The sequence below is a fragment of the Gymnoscopelus braueri genome (assembly GCF_963280865.1).
Source record: "Gymnoscopelus braueri genome assembly, chromosome: 22".
Classification (NCBI taxonomy): Eukaryota; Metazoa; Chordata; class Actinopteri; order Myctophiformes; family Myctophidae; genus Gymnoscopelus; species Gymnoscopelus braueri.
In genome coordinates, this window is record NC_137624.1 from 5,989,599 (window position 1) to 6,009,775 (window position 20,177).

The 20,177-nt window shown below is 39.6% G+C and overlaps 1 protein-coding gene across 1 annotated transcript; it reads right to left on the reverse strand.

Moving 5' to 3' along the window:
* Positions 1 to 2,724: 2,724 nt before the first annotated feature.
* On the reverse strand, positions 2,725 to 11,295 carry LOC308078330 (GTPase IMAP family member 8-like; the record flags this gene model as incomplete). The annotated part of the gene is made up of 4 exons (XM_080419448.1): positions 11,246 to 11,295; positions 5,877 to 6,464; positions 4,196 to 5,208; positions 2,725 to 4,161 (listed from the first exon to the last, which is right to left on the reverse strand). Coding segments are annotated over exons 1-4 (3,039 nt in total). The 5' UTR covers positions 11,247 to 11,295.
* Positions 11,296 to 20,177: the final 8,882 nt, after the last annotated feature.

A 20,177-nucleotide genomic window follows, 5' to 3' on the forward strand; every position in this document is an offset into this window, starting at 1 on the left:
CTTACACACTTAACCACTTCCACTTCTGAAAATTTCCCAAAATAGTGGAAATAGCTGATCTATAAGCTTGTGAGCTTGTAGATCGTCTGTTTCTGCTACTTTTGCGCGACAGCCATGTATAAGTAGGGCATTCATTTACACGAAACAAAAGCAAAAAGTTGAAATATGGAGATACAAGGTTTCTGCCCGACAGCGACGATATGTTCATGTCATGCATCACTCATCCCAGAGATAAGTGATTGATTGTACAGTAAGTGATAGGCCTACTGGCAGGCCTGGAATTTTATCATTTCAGGGGCAAGGCCACATGGCCAGCTAGGCCTTTGGTATTGTAAGTATTGTAAGTAGAGGAGGAAATGGTGCAATCATTTGGGGACAGTGTGGGCGGGGCATGAAGGCCACTATAGCATTAGGTCATGTCATGTGTTGAGGGGCAGAAGGCCAAACTGAGGGTACATGTCCAATAGATGTATATTTGTAGGGAAAAGGCTGTAAATGGACATGTTTTTCCCCTCTTCAGACCAAATCAATTTAACCACTTAAACCCCAAGGTTAAACCACTTGGTTAGATCACCCAATACAGATATTTTGACCCATATTTGTCGACAAGTGTAAAACCTTGAAATTAATTCAAATATTTGATTCGAGTTTCTATTTGGGAACATTTAATTCATACAAATACAAATAAACATGCCTTTTGTTTTCTTAAGTATTAAATTATAAAATTTCAATATGAAAAGAACATTTGACTTAAATGTTTAACCACAAAAATATATCTCACACCCTGTTGCAACGCGATGCATTGTGAGCTTGTAGATGTTGTGTAGATCTTGTAGATCTGCAGAGCTTGTGGATTGGGATAGCAGCGATCTGGTTTGACAAACCCAGACTGTCTCGACGGTGTTTAAAGATGTACTCAGCTTCCTCAACAGTGTAACTATAATCTAATTACTTTTTTTTCCGAACATAATCTGGGCTGAATATAGTGACTTATTTTTCATAATGTGATTATGTAGTCTTGATTAAATGTTTTTAGTTACTACCCATCCGTGTGAGATTGATAAAGTGGCTGAGGACATTATGACACTGACTGATAGAATAAAACATAAGACCGTAATGTAATGACAAACTGCACACAGAACACATCTGTTATCTTATGTTGATAGCCATTGAAAATGCTGTGATGTAGCTTTTGTCAAGAAATAACAACTTTAAATCAACATAATTCTGAAAGTATTCAGCATCCATTGTGGTTTTACAGTAATGTGATCAATTAATTTAAAGGACCATACAGTATTGGCTGGGGAGTGTTTGTTCAGTAACAGGGGTCTCTTAATAAACAGAAAATATACATTTTCAGGCGAGGATACCAATTTCATCCAATCAGGAGAGAGAACTCATACAGGATACACGATAAACACGTCAAATTGGAAGTGATAAAACAAATAAATAAGCAGTCAACATTGGAACTGGAACACTATAAAAATTAAAGCAGATAAATGGATTGACTTTGTAACCCACCTTGAATTTTTTTTCTTTTTATTAAAGAGCTGGAGAGACAGGGAGACCCTTGTTTCTGAACAAACACTATACAAACACTGTGTTCGTGATTTTTGAAATGTTTGGTAAAATAGGGCCCTCCTGCAAGTATTAGCTATTTATAATTGAATAAAAATAAGTTCTGTATGAAAATGATGAGCACTGCAAAGAGAACTAATTTGCAGTCCTCATTTATTGATTATAATTTACTCATTTATTTGTTGTGGAGGAAAAGCAGTTCTAGTTAAGCAGGTTGTTTTACAGAATCAAAACAAAGCCTTTACAGTTATCCAGACAGTTTAACAAGATTAATACTAAACCTATATCCTGACAGTTTAACAAAAATGGAACCATACTTAACAATTCATTACCAAACCTTTAACCAGACTTAACTAGATCAATAGAAAACTTTTAAGCAGACAGTTTGACATATGCTGCAGATCAAGCTTCTATCCATGTCTCAAAAGCAATTTATCTGGCTTTGTTTATCTTTTAGTAACCCGACTCCATTGTCAAATGTCAGTCGTCTTTTTTTCGTTCTTCTTTTGTTTTTTAAACAAAATCAATAGTATGTGATATGTTACTGCTATTTTAAGAACTATGCATTGAGGCTATATTAATACATAGTCTGCTTGGCCATAGTACACATAACAAAACTGCCCATCTCACAGAAATAGCTTCAAATCTGTGCAAATGAGGAATGAAACATTTTCTACACACTTAGTGTGTCTACAGTATATGTATAATTGGCTCAATGTCAATGTGAACACTGGTTGTGTTGAATATGATTTGGTTGCATCTGTTTATATGCTTGTTTTGGTAAAATATGTGTGATGTCATAAGAGCTGGGCAATAAAAAAAAACAACAACAACAACATTGCGCTGGGGGAGTGTAGCGCACAGGATCACTTAGATAATTGGCACCGGGTGGAAAAAGGGTTACAAAATCAAGGCAATGTGCATTGTGCAGTGTGCAGTGTGTGGGTAGGGTAGTCTGGGTAGGTGTATGAATCCCGGCCTGACCTTTTGTCCCGGTCCGGCCATGCAGACAGAAAAGCAATGTAATGTAAAATGCAATGTACAATCAAATCATGTGATTGACTAATGAATATGTTACAATCATTTGGACAAAATATTGACGATATACTGTAGATGCTTTTGAATGTTTTCATCATATTAATGATCTCATAATATGACGCACTTATGCGTCTCTTTCAGTTCCTGAATGAGAAGTTGAAAAATGTCTTTGAATCCATTGGCCTCCTCAGCTTGTTTTCTGGCCTGCTCTTCATATTTCTTCTCCATCATCTTTAGTTTTTCTTCATAATCTTTCTCCATTTTCTTTCGTACTTTTCCCTCTTCTTGTCGTCTCTTTTCATCCTCTTCTCTTCTTTTTTTCCCATGTTTTTCTCTTTCCTCATCAAATTCGTCCTGAAGTCTTTTTATTTTCTGTCGTTCTTCTTTTCTTCTCACTTCATCTTCCTGGTGTCTTTTATACCACCATCCCTCTCTTTCCTTGTCCCATTTCTCTCGTTGTTTTCTCATTTCTTCTTGCTCGCGTTCATATCCTATTTTCTTCTCTTTCTCCAGGGCCTCAAGCTTTTCTTCCCACTCCTTTTGTTTTGTTTCGTCCTCTTCCTTCCTTATTCTGTCCTTCTCTTTTCTTGTTTCCTGTTCTTTCTTCCTCTCCTCATCCACTTTCTTGATTTGTTCCACCAGTTGTTTCTCTCGTAGTTCTCTCTCCTTTTCAATGTCACATTGCTGCTCTTCCATCTTTCTTCTCATTGCTTTCTTTTCTTCTTCATGGTTTCTTGCCAGGGCTTCCATCTCTCTCTTCATCTCATCTTCCTTCTCTTTTATAATCATCATTTCTTTTTGAATGGCTGCAGCCTTCTGGAATATATCTGAGGTGTAACATCCCCTACCATTCTCCTTAACCATCTTCTCAACCTTCATCAGCAGATCACTGACTTGTTTACGATTGTTTTCATCATGGTTGTTGAAGACGTGGGACCTTCCTCCACAGTCATCAAGCAAGTTCTTAAATGAAGCATCTCCCTTGTTTATGAAATCCTCAATGGACCCATTTTTTTTCTTGAGTGAGTCTCCTCTTGTGAAAAGAATGATGGTGAACTGCTTGGAATCCTTTCCAAAAGCTTTCTGAATTAGCTTCAATGTTTCTTTCTCCTCTTGTGTCAGTCGGCCTATCTCTAACACCAGCAGGAAGACGTGAGGGCCCGGGGACAGCAGAGACATGCATTTTATCAGCTCCTCATAAACCTCGTCATGGGACAGAGTTGTATCAAACAAACCAGGTGTATCAACTACAACAACACGATGGCCATCTACTTCATCAGATTCTTTCTGGCAACGCTTGGTGGTAGATGACTGGTAGCATGATGATTCAAATACATCCCGACCCAGAATAGTGTTTCCTGAGGAGCTTTTTCCTCTGCCTGTCTTCCCTATCAGCACCATCCTGAGGCAATCTGTGCTCTGATTGTCATCATCACCTGGAATACCTTTACACCCAAGATTAGCTTGGAGCCTGGCGTTGTCTTTTTTCAGTTGTATGTTCTTTTCAATCTGGGCCTTGGTAAACATTTCTCTTGTGAAGCAGAGTGGTCTCATCTTTTCTATCCAACACCTCAGGAACTTGATTTCTGTCCTTAATGTTGAAGACAATGCATCGGCCTCCACAGCTCTGACGCAGCTCCTGGATGTTTGTGGGTGTGGCAAAATCTGTAACGTTTGGATCTGATTCTACAGTCAATAGAGCCATGGTGAAGTCATTGATCTCAGAGCTGAATACACCCTGGATGGTGTTTAACTCTCCTTTATCTTCATCGGTGAGGGAACCAACAGGAACAACCAGCAGGAAGGCATGGACGCCATCAGGATCACAGAGAGAGACACATCTGAATGCATTGTGAATCACTGCCTCCTCAGATGTTTCATACAAGGCAGGCAGGTCCACCAGGGTCACCCACCGCCCACACACCACCTCCTGTCTCTTCACACACTCTGTAGAGGAACTAGACCCTGAGCTGTACGTCTGACCCAGAATGACGTTGGCAACAGCAGTCTTCTCAGCTCCTCTTGTGCCACACATAACCAAGTTCAAAGGAGGGTTGGACTTTGGTGTCATGGTGTCTGGACCTTCAACTAAGGTGAGGTATGTTCCTCTGTTTTCATTCAGAATGCTTTCGATCTTCTCCATCAGTGATGAACGGTTATTTTCACTCATCCTGTAAAGTCTTCCTCCACAGTCTTCAATGGTCTGTTTTATAGAGATATTAGTTTCATGCCCCTTGTTATGTGTTGTGATGACCATTGAGTGGTTAAAGGCATCTTGATGAAACAAACGCAGGATGAAGTTCAGCGTGTGTCTCTCTCCCTCATTGAAGTTAGTAGGCTTCAATAACAGCAGGATCACATTTGGTCCAGGTGAACAAAGAGATGCACACTTCTCCACTTCCTTTCTCACTGATTCTTCAGATTGACTGAAGAGGTCGGGGGTTTTCACTACTCTGACAGACTTTCCCTGTCTCCCACCTTCCTCCACCGTGTTTGGCAAAAATCGAGAAGAACCTTTCCCTTTGATTAAGTTATCAAGTATTGTCTTTTTCTCTTCACTTTTCCCAAGAAGCACAATCCTGAGTCCAGAAGCTAAACAAAATTTAAAAAAAGTTACAAATAATATTTTTCACAAGCAATCTCATTTTCCACAAACAAACAAATTTTGTCTTTGGATATTGCATTCAGTAAATGTATTTAGGAATGAATAAGAGGCATTCTGAATGGTGCGTAAAGAGTGCAAATCTTCATCAGGAGACATGCCTATAATAATAATAGTGTTGTAGGCAGTGCCATTTTAATGTACAGCCATGAAAGTAGTGCAGTGTGTGATTTCCAGTTATACAGTATATCGTCCCCACTGTGAACTAATGTGCTGGTGAAGCAGTGCATGTGCTGAAGTGAACACACATGAATTAATGCATGGATTTCAGTGCAATCGAGAGTGATTCACTAAAGCAAACACAAGCTTCCCGGGTACTTTACTGGGGTATCATACTTAGTTCATTGATACTGACAAGTCAAACATCCTATCCCTGGGGTCATAATTCATTATTTCACAGTCATGCTTTTTGGATGTCTTGTGGTACAGTACATTCACTTATTTTGATAATGTGTTCTTCATGGCTGATTTGATGATTTCATTATTTCCATCTCACAACTAGAATGTTTTTTTTTTTTATTATAGTATTATATTATAGAATATTTTGCACTAATTATGTACCGAACACATTATCATAATAATGCTGTCCTATACTTACCATCAGCTCCTACTGGATCCAACCTCACAGGTTTTCTTGATGTCTTGCTGTCGCCATGGGCATGCTGTCCATTGTTCTCCTTAGCAACTTGACCCAATCGTGTCAACAGCTCTAGGAGTTCAGGTTTCTTCTGCTGTAAGTGCCTGTACCTGCATTTTCTGATCATTTCCTGTAGTTGAGGATGCTGTATGTAGTTAAACATCTGACCTCTACTCTGCTGTTTGGGTGATGACACTAATACAAATGAGTGATCAAATGAACGATCACTGAATGTTTCAAGAACCTTCTGTAACATGTCTCTTTGTTCTTCAGTGAAGTCTTCAGGCTGAAGCACCAGTAGAAACACATGAGGCCCAGGAGCAGAACATCTCACACATCTTTGGACCGTCTCTGTAAATGAGATCTTTGGATCCAGCAGGTCTGGAGTGTTGATGACCACCATCTTTGTGTTCTCCACTAGACCGCTGCCTACCATACAGTCATTAAGAGGATCATGTCCACTGAACACAGTCTTTCCCAGTAGGAGGTCCCCAACTGCATTCTTCTCTGACAGGTTATTCCCCAACAGAACAACTCTCAGCTCAGACACTGAAATGAAAAAGGCTCATTAAAACATTACAGGTGTAAACTAACCAATTGTTCTTAACATTAAGCCTAAATATAGCCAATAAACATACATTCCCAAGACTGTTAAAGTTAAATTATACATTGACACTTCATTATTGTGATTAATTTGGTGTCCGGGTAGCTCAGTCGGTAGAGCTCTCGCCTTCAGACCACAAGGGGGGCTTCAACTCAACCGGGTCTGTTTGGGTTAGATTGTAATTTCAGACCTGTCTCAAACATTTTCATGTCAAGGACCCCCAAGTTGACATGCATTTGGCTGCAGACCCCCACCTGAAAATATTTTCTGCCAGGGACATTTTTTCAAGATTTATCAAAATGTTTCGATAATAGCCGATCTACAAGCTCAAAATGGCCAGTAATGGGACGCGTTGTGAGCTTGTAGATCGGCTATTTTCAAACAAAGTATAAAATAGGGTTAAAGTGATTAAACTATTCCTAGTTTGCTGTGGACCCCCTGGAACTCCCTTAAGGACCCCTGGGGGTCCCCAGACCACACTTTGAGAACCACTGCTCTAAAGATATGATAAAAATATTATTGTAATTTAAATCCTATATTATACTATATTATATATATTATCTCGTAGAATTGAAGGAACTTTGAGAATTAATTATTTTTGCACAAACATGTCACACTTAAGAACTAAAAGGCCACCCTAAGAGTGCTCTTCAGTGTGTGTAGATTATGTTCTTACCTGAGAACAGATCACAGCTAAGAAAACATTGGAGTATACCAAAATCTTCTTAAAAACTTCCTAAGTGGGTCTAAGAAAAAATGTCCTCTTAAGAAAGTGTGCGTAGATTCTGTTCTTACCTAAGAACAGATCACAGCTAAGAAAACATTGGAGTATACCAAAATCTTCTTAAAAACTTCTTAAGTGGGTTTAAGAAGACATTTCCTTTTAAGAACGGTTGCTGCATGAGGCCCATTGTCCTTATTGAGTTAACAAAGACACACATTTGGACCTAACCTCTAGGATTTTTGTCTCCGCCAGGCCGAAAGGCATGGCGAGAGAGTATGTTTTACCCCCTGTCCGTCCATCCGTCTGTCCGTCTGTGGACAGCTAATCTCCCGCACCGTTGGCTTGATCGCAGTGAAACTGTGCACACACACTCCCTGGATGCCAATTCAGAACCTCTGCCCCACTTTTTTCACATGGCCCTGTTATAGCGCCACCAGGAGGCCGCTTTTTGCAAAACACATTTTTTCAAAGTACTCCTACAGATTTTGTCCAAACATCACGCAAATCGGTACACAATGGGCCTCATTCAGCAACGGTACTTAAGAGGAAATTTCTTCTTAAACCCACTTAAGAAGTTTTTAAGAAGATTTTGGTATACTCCAATGTTTTCTTAGCTGTGATCTGTTCTTAGGTAAGAACAGAATCTACGCACACTTTCTTAAGAGGATTTTTTTTCTTAGACACATTTAAGAGGTTTTTAAGAAGATTTTGGTATACTCCAATGTTTTCTTAGCTGTGATCTGTTCTCAGGTAAGAACAGAATCTATACACACTGATGAGCACTCTTAGGCTGGCCTTTGAGTTCTTAAGTGTGACATATTTGTGCAAAAATAATTAATTCTCGAAGTTTCTTCAATTCTACAGTTGTATAATATAGGATTTAAATTACAATAATATTTCTTATCATATCTTTAGAGCAGTGGTTCTCAAAGTGTGGTCTGGGGACCCCCAGGGGTCCTTCAGGGAGTTTCAGGGGGTCCACAGCAAACGAAGAACAGTTTAATCACTTTAACCCTATTTTATCCTTTGTTTGAAAATAGCCGATCTACAAGCTCACAACACGTCCCATTACTGGCCATTTTGAGCTTGTAGATCGGCTATTTTCGAGACATTTTGATAAATCTTGAAACATTTTCCCTGGCAGAAAATATTTTCAGGTGGGGGTCTGCAGCCAAATGCATGTCAATTTGGGGGTCCTTGACATGAAAATGTTTGAGACGGGTCTGTAATTACAATCTAACCCAAACGGACCCGGTTGAGTTGAAGCCCAAGCCCCATACCCACCCCATAACCCCCCACCCATCCACCCTCATCACCCCCCATACCCCCACCCCCATATCCCCGACATTCGCCCCCCCATTTTCCAGTCCCCTTCCTACCTGAAAGCCCCCCTATAGCCTACCCACCCGTCATACCCATCCCCATACCCCCCACATAGCCCCCTACACCCCTCCTTGCACCACCATATCACCCACCACACCCCTATTTCAACCCCATTACATACCAAGCAGCTGCTACCCTCCATATCCACCCACCAGCTTTCAGTAATAAAATGTTTTATATCCACGCTACTCCTGAACATGAAATATGGATAACATTTTTAACAGCTAATTTCAGCAAATGTACATTGATGTCTAGTGGTGATATGTTGATTAATGTGAGAGAAATGATCAAATACATTAATTCATTAAATAAAATAATTTGCTGTTCACTTCAGAAGTACCTCCACAGATCTATTAATTTATTTATTTTTATGTTTGGAGTCTGGTGTTCCACCATCTGTAGACTTATAGTTTAGGTATTCTTTACTTCATTCTCTCAATTTTATTTGTGTGTGTGATTTCCTGTGATTTCCGTGTGCAGCAATCACACACAGGTGTGACTGCAGGCAGAGCCATGCAGTCATGCCTTATATGGGGATTGGTGGGGCGGCTCCCTATGGTAATTAGGATGAACTGGCACACCCCTTCAAGTTACGAGGATTGGGATTCATCATCATCAAGAACATAGTTACGAACAATTCTGCCTTTTAAGAACGTTTCATGAATCTGACACAACTTCTCTTAGGAATTCACTTAGGAAGAAATGTAAGAGGAAACATTAGGAACTTATTGCTGCATGAGGCCCAATATCTCTATAGTCATTTTTCATTTTCCTTCCTGATTGGCTAAAAATGGCTTCCAAAGTTTGCAGGACTGCTTCGTTTTGAACAAAATGCCTCAAATTATGAACGCAGCATGCAATTTCTGTGAAACTTTGCACGCACATTCCCACTATGCCGAGGAAGAAATGCCACTTGAGATTTTTCTAATCAGCCTCATGGTGGCGCTATAACAGCCCGATTCGTGTTTTTACCTATAACTGCACCAATCTGTGTAAAACTTTTGTATGCACACTCCCTAGAGGTCAAGGAAAAACCTTTGCCCTGCATTTTTCACATCTGCCTTTTATAGCGCCACAAGGTGGCGGACTTATGTAAAACATATTTCTTTACATTACTCCTTCCGATTTTATCCAAATTTCACGCAAATCGGTACACATGATCTCTATAGTCTTGTGATCAAGACGGATCAGTTCAATCTTTCATATTCCATCCCGATTGGCTAAGATTCACATCTAAAGTTTGCAGGAGTGGCCCGTTTTGAACAAAATGCTGTCAATCATGAACGCAGCGTCCGATTGTGGTCAAACTTTGCACGCACATTCACACTATGTTGAGGAACAAATGCTACCCTTTTAACATTTGCCTGTTATAGTGCCACCAGCAGGTCTAATTTAGCAAAAACAACTTTTTAATTAATTCAAACCGGGACATGCAACGCACATAGGCGTGCCCGTGTTGGTTCAACCAGAGCTCACACGCAGGCGAGCGCCCAGGCCTGTGCGTCTTTCGTGCATGAGACCGTTTAGCCCGGAAGTGTTTATTTTCTCCTTCTACGGTTATATTTTGGAAAAAGAAATGCCGTAAATGGTTAGAAAAAACGCTGAATTGCATTATGTGCAGTGTTTTGGGTTTTTGAGTTTATAAACAGATCTTTTAATATTATCTTGCTGTTGCTAAAATCTGTCTCTGATTCAGATCAATTCATCAAGTTTCTTTTTAATTTTTGTATTCTTCATTCACCATTAAGGAATATTTTAAAAACATTTTCCGTGTCTTCAAGACATCAAAGGGTAAGAAAGAGAAATAAAGTAATTTCTAATTTCTAAAGTTTTCCTTTTATTTGCTGTTTAGCAACTGCTAAATCCGGTGTATTTACATTATATTTAGGCGCTGTCCTGTCTAGATAAACAAGTAAAGTTTAAAGGTAAGGTAGGTGATTTTTGGGGGTTAAAAAAAAAAAAAAAAATTGTAATAGGTTAAAGCTCTATATTCTGATAGAATCATTGCTATAGAGTGTTCAGTTTGGTCTCCCTGTCTCTCCAGCTCTTTAATAAATAGTCCACGGGCCAAGCCAAATTTTGGTACCACCTAAGGTGACCTTATTATTTTTTGTATTTTTGCCTTCTTTCATTTTTGTCTCCAGTTTATATTTTGGTATGATAACCCTGCCAACCTAGTAGCTTAATGGCAGTTATCACTCTCTACAAATCTACCCACATGAAACCGTGATGTGTGTGAATCATTTATATGACTTACTTTTACTTTTTGGAAACCAATGGTCTTATAAACAGTTGAAATTGTGATTTTACCATGCAGTAGAATCAATTTATGCCATTATGCATATTTAATGAGATCATTTGCATATTTGAACACATTTGTGGAAATAATAACATGACAAATACAATTACAGTTAGATATTTCAAAAAGTGTAAAACATATGTGGGAAAAAATTATGGAGATACGTCTGTGACGTACTGGCAATGTGCACAAGCAATTTGGTGCTGATCGGCCGAACGGTTTGCGATATTAGCAAGGACAAACTGCTACAAGCTGTAGTTGTAATAGCTGAGAGGGAAGCTATTACAACTACAGCTCAATCAATTACAAGTTTTACTCACTATTAGGTGGTAGTAACTCATAGCTTTCGCTCCGATTCAGTATCCTCCCATGGCTCCCTGTAACAAATAATAATAAATACAATGTTTTTGAAATACATAAAATAAACACATGAATAAAACATATTCAGAATCACAACCAGGAACCATTTAACAGTATTGGTGTTGTATCTATTTTTCAGTATATTCGGAATATTTGAACGCACGCACGCACGCACGCACGCACGCACGCACGCACGCACGCACACACACACATACGCACACACCAAAAGTGTGTGTCAAAAGCAATTTCATTACCCCCATATGGGCACCACAAATGCAACACATTTATAGAATTTATTGCAGTGCAGTCTTTCACCAATTTAGGTACAAATTATCTTGTGAATCATGTGACAATGACCATTAAACAGGATTTTGATATTCCATACCGTTTTCCTGCAATTGCCTTAAATTTGTGGGCAGGGCCTAAAGGGGGCGCCACAAATACAAACAACCGTCTGGTGGACAAACTGTATTCCTCCCAATTTCAGACTTACATGTTTAAATGTGAAATAAATAAATAAATAAAATCGTAACGTCTTGAGCATTATCCTTTCAAATTGGATGCTTTGTCTCCACCAAGTAGAACTACAATATTAAGATTAATCGAAAGTTCTGTAACATTTGACTGAACTCACCAGGTGCTCTTTTCGCCAGGTCAGATAATTTCAACTGGAGCATGTTGGTTCCTTGGGGGAAAACATAACAAACAACATTTGGTAATCAATTCTATGTTTGTTAACACTCAATAATACTTTATGAGGGGCACTCGGGTGGCGCAGTGGTAAAGTCCCTGCCCACCACCACGGAGGTTGTGGGTTCAAATCCACCGTGGTGCAACCGGCTTTGTCAGGCGTCTATACAAACATAATTGGCCCATGTTCGGGGGAGGGAAGTCGGGCGGGAAGGGTGATATAGGTCATTGCATGTACTCCTACCGGCTGGGGTGACACCTGTTAGCGGGGATAATAGGGTGGGAGGAGTAGGACAAAGGCTCTACGTCCTCCCGGTGGGGGTTCCTCAGTGGCAGGTGAGTCAATAGGATACAACAGCTGTGACAACACAGAAATGTGTGTGGGGAGGAATCAATTGGCTTAACCACTTAATTGGGTAGAAAAAGGGGTAAAAATAATTGGCTACTCTAAATTAAAAATAATAATAACTAGAAAAAGTGCTCCTCGGAGCACAGGTCTCCGCCAGGTCAGGTAGGTTATTGTGGGCCAGCAATGTTCAGAATTTGCCAATCAGGATGGAATATAAAAAATCGGACGGAACCATCTTGACTATAGAGATAATGTGTACTGATTTGCATGATGTTTGGACAAAATGTGTAGGAGTAATATAAAAATTAAGAATCGGCCTCCTGGTGGCGCTATAATAGGGCAATGTGAAAAGGGTGGCGTTTGTTCTTCAACGTAGTGCGAATGTGCGTGCAAAGTTCCACCACAATCGGACGCATGATTTGCGGCATTTTGTTCAAAACGGGCCACTCCTGCAAACTTTAGATGTCAATGTTAGCCAATCAGGATGGAATATGAAAAATCAAATAGACCCATCTTGATCACATGACTATAGAGATCATGTGTACCGATTTGCGTGAAATTTGGATAAAATATGAAAGCTTAAAGGGATATTTCACTTTCAAAAAAACTTGTTGTCATTTTATCGTCTACTCAGGCCTTTGTGAGCCCCCCAGACAGTTTTTAAGTTGCTCGATTCAGTATTTAGATATTTGATATTAATTTTATCAGACACGCCCCCTTCCTATACAAACCCATTGTAACTTCAAACTCCATTTTAACCATGTTAGATTCATCAAAAACACCCGTCCTTGGTTTTGGTGACTCATACCGCCCCCCTAATACGCGAGGGGGCCGTGTTTTTTCAATTACTTTTTTCATTTATTTTTAATATTTTTTTAGGAAAATGAAAAAAATAAAATGCAATAAAAAAATGTAATAAAATAAATGAAAAAAATATATCGGAAAAACACGGCCCCCTCACGCATTAGGAGGGCAGGGTGAGTCACCAGAACCAAGGACGGGTGTTTTCGATGAATCTAACATGGTTAAAATGTAGTTTGAAGTTACAATGGGTTTGTATAGGAAGGGGGCGTGTCTGATAAAATGAATATCAAATATCTAAATACTGAATCAAGCAACTTAAAAACTGTCTGGGGGGCTCACAAAGGCTTGAGTAGATGATAAAATGACCAAACGTTTTTTTTAAAGTGAAATATCCATTTAATCTCAAAATATGTGTTTTACATAAGTCGGCCTCCTGGTGGCGCTATAAAAGGCTAATGTGAAAAATGCAGCACAGATGTTTTTCCTTGGCCTCTAGGGAGTATGCGTGCAAAGTTTCACGCAGATCGGTGCAGTTACAGTTAAAAATGCAAATTGGCCTTTTATAGCGCCACCATGAGGCTGATTTGAAAACATTCAAGTGGCATTTGTTCCTCGGCCTAGTGGGAATGTGCGTGTGAAATTTCACGGAAATCGCAAGCTGCGTTCATGATTTGAGGCATTTTGTTCAAAATGGACCAATCCTGCAAACTTTGGAAGCCAACCTTAGCCAATCAGAATGGAATGTGGAAAATCAGACACATCCGTGTTGATCACATGACTATAGAGATAGATTTGTACCGATTTGTGTGATGTTTGGATAAAATCTGTAGGAGTAATATAAAAAAATGGGTTTTGCACAAATCGGTCTCCTGGTGGCGCTATAACAGGCCCATGTGAAAAATTTGGGGCAGAGATTCTGAATTGGCATCCAGGGAGTGTGTGTGCACAGTTTCGCAGCGACCGGGCCAACGGTGCCTGAGATTAGCTGTTCACAGACAGATGGACGGACGGACACGGACACACAAACGGACACACGGACGGACAGGGGGTAAAACATAGTCTCTCGCCATGCCTTTCGGCCTGGCGGAGACAATAACTAGAAAAAGTGCTCATCGGAGCACAGGTCTCTGCCAGGTCAGGTAGGTTATTGTGGCCTCCTGGTGGCGCTATAATAGGCCAATGTGAAAAGGGTGGCATTTCTTCTTAGGCCTTGCACGGCAATCGGACACTGCATTCATGATTTGAGGCATTTTGTTCAAATTTCTTTGTGTGCTAAATTAGAGCTGCTGGTGGCACTATACAAAGCAGATGTGAAAAATGCAGGGCAAAGGTTTTTCCTTGACCTTTAGGGAGTGTGCATACAAAGTTTTACACAGATCTGTGCAGTTATAGGTAAAAACAGGAATCGGCCTGTTATAGCGCCACCATGAGGCTGATTTGAAAATGTTCAAGTGGCATTTCTTTCTCGGCCTAGTGAGATTGTGCGCGCACAATTTCATGGAAATTGCATCCTGTGTTCATGATTTGAGGCATTTTGTTCAAAACGGAGCACTCCTGCAAAATCAGGATGGAATATGAAAAATCTGACAGACCTGTTTCGTTTATTGACTATAGAGATACTATCTGTAGTAGTACTGTCAAAAAATGTGTTTAGCAATAATGTTTGGCACTACAACAGGCCCATGTGAAAATTTGGGGCAGAGGTTCTGAATTGGCATCCAGGGAGCGTGTGTGCTCAGTTTTGCTGCGATCAAGCCAACAGTGCCGGAGATTAGCTGTTCACAGACGGACGGAGGGACAGGGTGCAAAACATAGTTTTGGCCTGGCGGAGACAATGACTAGGTAAAAATATACAGACCACTTGACCCATTTTTTTGAGTGAATACTTACGCAAATATACTTTCAACTGCACTACAATTACAGTATTTGAAAACTTTAGCCACTAGTTACTTTGCAGATTTTGATTATTATACTAAACATACCTTAACCACATAAACCCTATTTTGTACTTCAGCTATTTGAAATAGCCAATCTTCAAGCTCAGATGCAATGCGTTGTGAGCTTGTAGATTGGCTATTTTCTAATAAAAAGTACTGTACTTTTTCCATCCCATTCTTTGTCTGTGCTCCCTGCCAGATTATATTGTATATATTACAATTTAGGCATTTAGCAGACGCTCTTAATCCAGAGCGATTTACAATAAGCAAGGACAACACAAGGTAATTCATCAAATGCATAGAAATAGTAATCTAGGATCATAGGTAAACCAAGAACCAAGAATCAGTCTAACAGTAGAATATCCCCAAAATCTATAATCTGTACATTGAAACTATACACACCAAAAGATGCCAGGTCAGGTCGACTCACTGTGCTTTTGGGTACTCTTTCCTGACAAATATACAATCTATCAACAGTAAAGATGACACACACACACACACACACACACACACACACACACACACACACACACACACACACACACACACACACACACACACACACACACAAATGAATGCCTCATGCCTCATCACATGAGTTAACATAATTAGTTACCTTAGTCAGGTGTAGGCCACCGACAGGTGAAGCAACCGATGTGTGAAAATAATTGTAGTTGCATCCAGAGGCAGGTGTGGCGTTCAGTGATATGCTACAATGAAATGAGGGAGAACACTGTTAACCATGTGTTATTAATAATTGCAATTTGATTGTTTTGATTGTGTAATACACCCTACATTGTATGAGATTAGTTAAACAAATTCATTTTCTTTTAACTAGTAAATGTGAATATAGTGAATTCTGTTTTCCTCATTGAACCCAATAGCGAATCAACAGTAATCAATTTGCTGTAATGGCGAACTCAGATCACATAGGAGTCAACCACCCAGGATATGTAAATTGCAGTCAGAATATGCTTATCATGGTAAATCATTTCCCACATTCACACTTTGTTCAGTGGTTCAGAGTCAGACCACTGTGCAGGAAATGGGGGGCTGTGACAAATTATTCAGAAACTGTGAATTTGATATTTAGTTTCAATTGCTTATTCATGGTTGTTAATAGTTTTTACCTCACTGTTAATAACAACTTACATGTAGTTGTTACTAAGTTGATTGTACATCAGTATGAAACTAGAGCGAACCAAACGGTATGAGATACCAAAAGGTATCTCATAAGTTGTGGCAAAAGTTATTTTATATATATTTCTCTTTAGAATGAGCTGCCTCTGTGTGTCATGCAGTCTCAATCTACTCAACTGTCCTATAAAAAATGTGTGAAAATACGGTTACGTAAATAAGCTACAGGCTAGCGATGCATTTTAGATTCGTGTTTTTATGGTTTGATATTTGTTTGGGATTTTAGGTGGTTTTCAGTGTTTTGTATTTAGATTTTATAGTTTTTTACCTCACTGTTGATTGTACATCAGTATGAAACTAGAGTGAACCAACTCCTGGTGGCGCTATAACAAGCCGATCTGAACAATTGCCAGTGCAAAAAAAAAAAATGCCCTCCGCGATTTGGGTCTGGCCCCGCTCTGTTTCCTGCTCCTGAAGTCTGGGGTGACCAATCAGGGTCCAGTATTCAAATATGGGAGATATTATTTGTACAGTAGATATATATTTGTACAGTAGGTGGTTTTTAGGTCTAATCAATTGCGTCCAGAGCCATTGTTTTGATCCCGCCCCTTGGGAAAAAAAACTTCCTCATAGAAGCACCAGACTCATATCCACGCAGTGATATAGTCTGGCCACGCGAGGCTACAGAGGTTCTGCTCTGGCATCCAGGGAGTGGGTGTGCACAGTTTCGCTGCGATCGGGCCAACGGCGCCGGATATTAGCTGCTCACAGACAGACGGAAACACGGACGGACGGACAGGGTGCAAAACGGACAGGGTGCAAAACATAGTCTCAGCCACGCCTCAGTCACGCTTACTGACACAACTCTAAAGGCGGTTACACACCGGCGAATATGCGAATATACGCAAAATTCGGACTCGTTCCGAATAATTAAAATACGCTTTTTTCGCTCCGCGAAACTGGTGTGGAAGCTTGCATTGACTTTATAAGGTTTAAAAAAAAAACGTATTACCAATACAATACAAAAACATTGCCCCGGTGTGTAAGGACCTTTAGGATTCAGGAAATTTTATTTAACCATATTTCATTCAGAGGGGTGATTTTCATCCTTATATTAAACAATTCGCTTTAATGAGAAACTAATCAGAAGTCAGTTAGGACACCAATTTGTTTTATGTTTGCATTTGTTCAAATAGACAATGAAATAGGATAATGCCTTTACCACAGTCAGGTAACAACTGTAAAGAACCATGGTTTTATTATTTATTTTCTTTGTAATTAGGCAGCCCCTGAGGTGGGGTGGGAAATAGGGTTAGTTGTTTCTTTTTTGTTATTGGTCCAAAATATTGTGTGTGTGTGTGTGTGTGTGTGTGTGTGTGTGTGTGTGTGTGTGTGTGTGTGTGTGTGTGTGTGTGTGTGTGTGTGTGTGTGTGTGTGTGTGTGTGTGTGTGTGTGTGTGTGTGTGTGTGTGTGTGTGTGTGTGTGTACGTATATATATATATATATATATATATATATATATATAGATTTAATGAGAAACTATATATATATATATAAATATATATTAATCAGATAGCACTCAGGCACATCCAGGTAGAGGTGCTGGTAGGCAAGAATGTACACTAAAACAATAAAACCTCCCACTACTACTAGTAAGGGGCCGCACTCTCCTTGAAATAAATACGATGACCTTGGACTTCGATCAATGCTGCATTTTATTGTGCACAAAGTGTTTCGCCATCTTGGCTTCGTCAGGTGCTCTCCTTCATCCACCTAGAAACATTTTTATTATCAACTAGAGGTTCCTTGAATTATTTTTTTTGTACTTGGGACCCTTTTCTTCCATATATAAATTCTCTAACTGCAATTGATTAATCTTCCGCTTACATTTTACTTATTATTTTTATTTACCATTTTTTATAAATGTTTTATTTTTGCCTACAAGTCTATTCTTCTCCCCTCAGGGCTGGCGCGTGGGTGGGTGGGCAGATGTTAGGGTTTATTTTGTTTTGTGGTATTTTGTTTGGGTTTTTTTGTAATGCGTTCCTTGCGTGTTACTGTATGTCTTGTATTTTAAAATGGGAAAAAACTGTCAGGGACCCGGATGTATTTGGACCCAAATGCAGGAACTCAACTCAAAGTAGAGGCAGGAAACCAAGGGGGACAGATTAAGGATGACTTTACTCAAATAATAACAAACAAAGGTACACCTCATAGGGCGAAATACGAGACACAAGGGAATACACGGACACCCGGAAGCAAGCAACATGACAATACAATGAACAAACACCAAACAACATCAGACAAGGCTCTATTGGTCGTTCCTACGGCAAACCTCGCTACTCGGGTGAGCGGGCTTTTTCGGTCCGGGCCCCTGGGCTCTGGAACGCCCTCCCTGAGAAGCTGAGGCTAGCACAATCGGTGCTTTCTTTTGATCTCTATCTGCTGTATATTGTCTTTAAGTTGTTTTTTATTGCTTGGTTGTTTTTATTGCTTGTTTTTGACATGTCTGTAAAGCACTTTGTAACATTATTTAGAAAAGCGCTATAGAGGCTATGCGTGTGACATCATCGCACCCGGAAGTCATGCGGGAACGCCTACTGAGTGGCAAAAAAACTACTTTCTGGCCTTGACAGCCAATACATCCAAACAGAAAAGTTCTATCTGATTGTATTAAACAACGTTAAACTCACCAACATGGCAGCTGTACGGAAAGCTTGAATAATCCTATTTCTATCTGCAAAGTTTTTGTTTCATAAAAATCCACTGTTGACATGTTATGATGAGCTACTTTCTGTCAAGAAATTCTGTGCAGGTGATTGTAAGTGTCAGAGTTTGGAAGCGCTCGTTTTCAATAACGCAACGTCCTGCTGCTACCATTATGTGCAATTTAGAAACAGGTGGTAAGCAGGACCGTTGAGTGATTTCCAACAAGCGCTTCCAAACTCCAATGCTCCATGCTGCTCAATGTTTTGCCACTCAGTCTAGATGAGGGGGGCGTGTCCCGGTGGAAAAGTGACACATGTGCATACTCTCTATACAAATAAATTCATTATCATTTATATATATTATAATATTATAATATTATAATATATATATATATATATATATATATATATATATATATATATATATATATATCTTTCTGTATATATGTATCTATAAACTGCCCACAAAACGTTCGGAAACGTAACTTCGGTCATTATTTCTCCCCTTTAATAATACCAATTGGTATCGTGTTTTATGTTTTTTGTATTGTTGATTATTCACCTTTACAACGAGGTACAGCTTGTAGGGATCTGGTATTCGTGGAATTAGCAACACAGCTAAACGTGTGGGTAGCGCACTAAAAAAAAATATGCTTCTGTTGGTAATCGTTCTCGTTTTGAGCGACCTGCCTGGCACCTGAGCATGGGCTCTGCAACTTTGATGAGTTTGTGTATGCTCCAAGCAGCAACACTGGCCCCATGGAAAGATGCCACGTTTGTCACTTCAGGATAAGGCCCGTGCAATAGGGCAAGTGAAGCTGGTGTTCCGTTAAGCAGAGTGGCAGCATTATTTGGTGTCAGCAATTACCAACAGAAGCATATGAAATTCAATTTTGTTGATTGAAGAGTTGAGTGTTGATGTTGATCAATGCATAATTAGCCAATTAGTGGCCAATCAAAGTCAACAGGACAGAGTGGGATATGCCAAGGTTTTCCAAAGATGGTTTTAGGTCATTCGATGCTTTTAAAAAATGGTCAAACCTACCTTTTTAACTAATTATTCTTTGTCCTTTTTTTCTATGGCCTGATTTTAACTAGTTTTTAATTTGACCCTTTAGCCTAGTAGAGTCCCTTGTAATTGTTTGGTTGCCTTTGCTGTTTTATGCCATGTTTTTAACCTCTGTACTTGCACTTTGAGGTTAGCAAAAATTTTAAGTGCGTTGTACATAAAATGTATTATTATTATTAATAACAACACATTTCCTAC